At 41.2% G+C, this 1,853-nt stretch overlaps 1 protein-coding gene across 3 annotated transcripts; it reads left to right on the top strand.

Moving 5' to 3' along the window:
* Window positions 1-342: 342 nt before the first annotated feature.
* Window positions 343-1,853, top strand: LOC131322658 (ubiquitin carboxyl-terminal hydrolase 26-like). Of its 3 annotated transcripts, none has more exons than XR_009198913.1 (4): window positions 343-520; window positions 924-1,208; window positions 1,283-1,490; window positions 1,659-1,853. XR_009198913.1 is itself a non-coding variant. In XM_058354064.1 (3 exons), the coding sequence occupies exons 1-3, from the start codon at window positions 408-410 to the stop codon at window positions 1,359-1,361; spliced, it is 477 nt and encodes a 158-aa protein (XP_058210047.1). In that variant the 5' UTR covers window positions 343-407; the 3' UTR covers window positions 1,362-1,853. The 3 variants fall into 3 exon arrangements, 1 of the variants encoding a protein (XP_058210047.1); XR_009198912.1 differs by having other exon boundaries at window positions 1,617-1,853; XM_058354064.1 differs by having other exon boundaries at window positions 1,283-1,853.

Below are 1,853 nucleotides of genomic sequence, written 5' to 3'. Positions count from 1 at the left end.
AATTGGCTCCCAAACACCATATAACTCAAGTGTCCGGTCGAACTTATGTGCACCTCAACTAATCTTGGAGACCAATCCCCCCATGGCACCACCCATTTGCGGGGGTCCCAATTAAACCCAGAGCAAAGCTTCGTAAGAGCAAGATAATCATGTGTTCAAAGTTTGACATGACAGGCAAAATTGTGTATTTTTAGGTTTACCTTTTATCAGTTCATTTTGCTTGTTCTAGATTGTCAATTATTCCCTATGGTTTTAGTTGTTTTTTCCCCCCTAAACCCTTTTATTCTGCAACTTAATGTTGTGGTGATGGTTCTGATGCTATTTTCTTGTAAATCTAGTATGAAGGGGGCCCAAAATTGGCCAAGGATGATTACTGTGTTTATTGTCTTCTCGAAGTGGCACGCAACATGGTCAGTGCTGATAGCTATAGGGATAGAAGAACATCGATGAAAGAACTAGCAGAGGCATCACTTGCAGGGAAGTGTCTAGATGGACCGTTGTACTGTGTCTCAAGAACTTGGTATGTTAATGTATTATTATTCCACCTTCTCTCTGAGATTCAATGCCTAGTCTTTGCTGCATCACTCCTTGTCAGAATTTTGTATCTAGTCATGAGTTGTCTAATCCAAGGACAAATTTTTCCCAAGTGATCATTACTTTGTGTCTTCCCATATCAGTAAGGGAATTGAAAAGTGTCTGGTTTCCTCATTCTTTCTTATCTTGATTGGCGCAAAATAATTTCACGTCTCTTTCCCCTCCCTCCTCTCTCATTGCATGTGTCAGCGTGGTGTATTGAAGCAAATTTCATAGTGACTACTTCAATGTAACAGTTCAAGCGGTCACCTTTTTCCATGTTAAATGTTGCACTCAGCTCGTGTAGTTTGGTGGGTTTTGTACCGCCACTGATCAGTTCCAACCTGTAGGTTGCAACAATGGATACGAAGAAAAAGCATGGAGTCTCCATGCGAAGCTGATACAGGACCAACAGCTTTAATTATGTGTCCTCATGGGGAACTTATGCCTGAGCAAGCTACTGGTGCTAAGCGGGTGCTTGTTCCTGAAAATCTATGGCTTTTTTTCTATGACACTGCCAGTAAAGTAAAGCCTGATGATCCCTTGGGTCGTTCAACTTTTCCTTCAGACTCTGCACCATGTGCCCAATGCTGTGTGGAACTCTCAGAATTGGCGTGTGAGAAGGACTCTCAGAGGTCATTTGAAGGTTTTCAGTTGTCTAGCTAATATGTTTTTTCACAATTGCTTGACTTCATTGTTCATGCTGCAGGGAGTTCAAGGTGAATCAATGCCAGAGCCATGAGAGATTAGCTTTAGGGAAAAGTATTGCACTTTCTCCCCTTCAATGATATTACTTGTTGCCCTCTTCATGGCTCTCTAAATGGAAAAGCTACATCACTGCAAGTGGCAAAAGTGCTGCTTCTACTGCAGAACCTGAAACTTTGAGAAATGTCATTGATTTACTGAAATGTGAGAAGGTAAGATGCAACCTGGTCAGGTGTGGTTCTATCTTATCATAGTGCCACTAATCATCATATAATCAAGCCAGTGACACCAAGACGAGACTTTTTTCATATTTTGTACATACTTGTTTTTCTTTTAAGGGTAATGTTACTTATCCTAAGTCGAGTGTTTCCTGTACAAAGTTCACTGAGGCCACTTCCAACCATTAGTCTGAACATATGCCAGCAATATGGGAACACCCAAGGAACTCCAAACAAGGTAAAGAAGGAATGATGCCTCTTACATCACCAATTGAAGGCATTTTGCTGTTAATCAGATGATATGAAGGTTAACGTGTGAGAATTCACTCCCAATAAGCAGAGGATAGTGTATGACAG

Source organism: Rhododendron vialii, chromosome 4a (genome assembly GCF_030253575.1).
Source record: "Rhododendron vialii isolate Sample 1 chromosome 4a, ASM3025357v1".
NCBI lineage: Eukaryota > Viridiplantae > Streptophyta > Magnoliopsida > Ericales > Ericaceae > Rhododendron > Rhododendron vialii.
Note: the sequence above shows the minus strand (reverse complement) of the source record. Positions and strands in the feature narration are given on the sequence as shown.

Excerpts from the sequence above, each read along its gene's own strand:
- LOC131322658 (XM_058354064.1), top strand. The coding sequence starts at position 408 with ATGGTCAGTGCTGATAGCTATAGGGATAGAAGAACATCGATGAAAGAA. Across the intron at positions 521-923 it reads TACTGTGTCTCAAGAACTTG|GTTGCAACAATGGATACGAA; the intron begins GTATGTTAATGT and ends TCCAACCTGTAG. Across the intron at positions 1,209-1,282 it reads TGTGAGAAGGACTCTCAGAG|GGAGTTCAAGGTGAATCAAT; the intron begins GTCATTTGAAGG and ends TTCATGCTGCAG.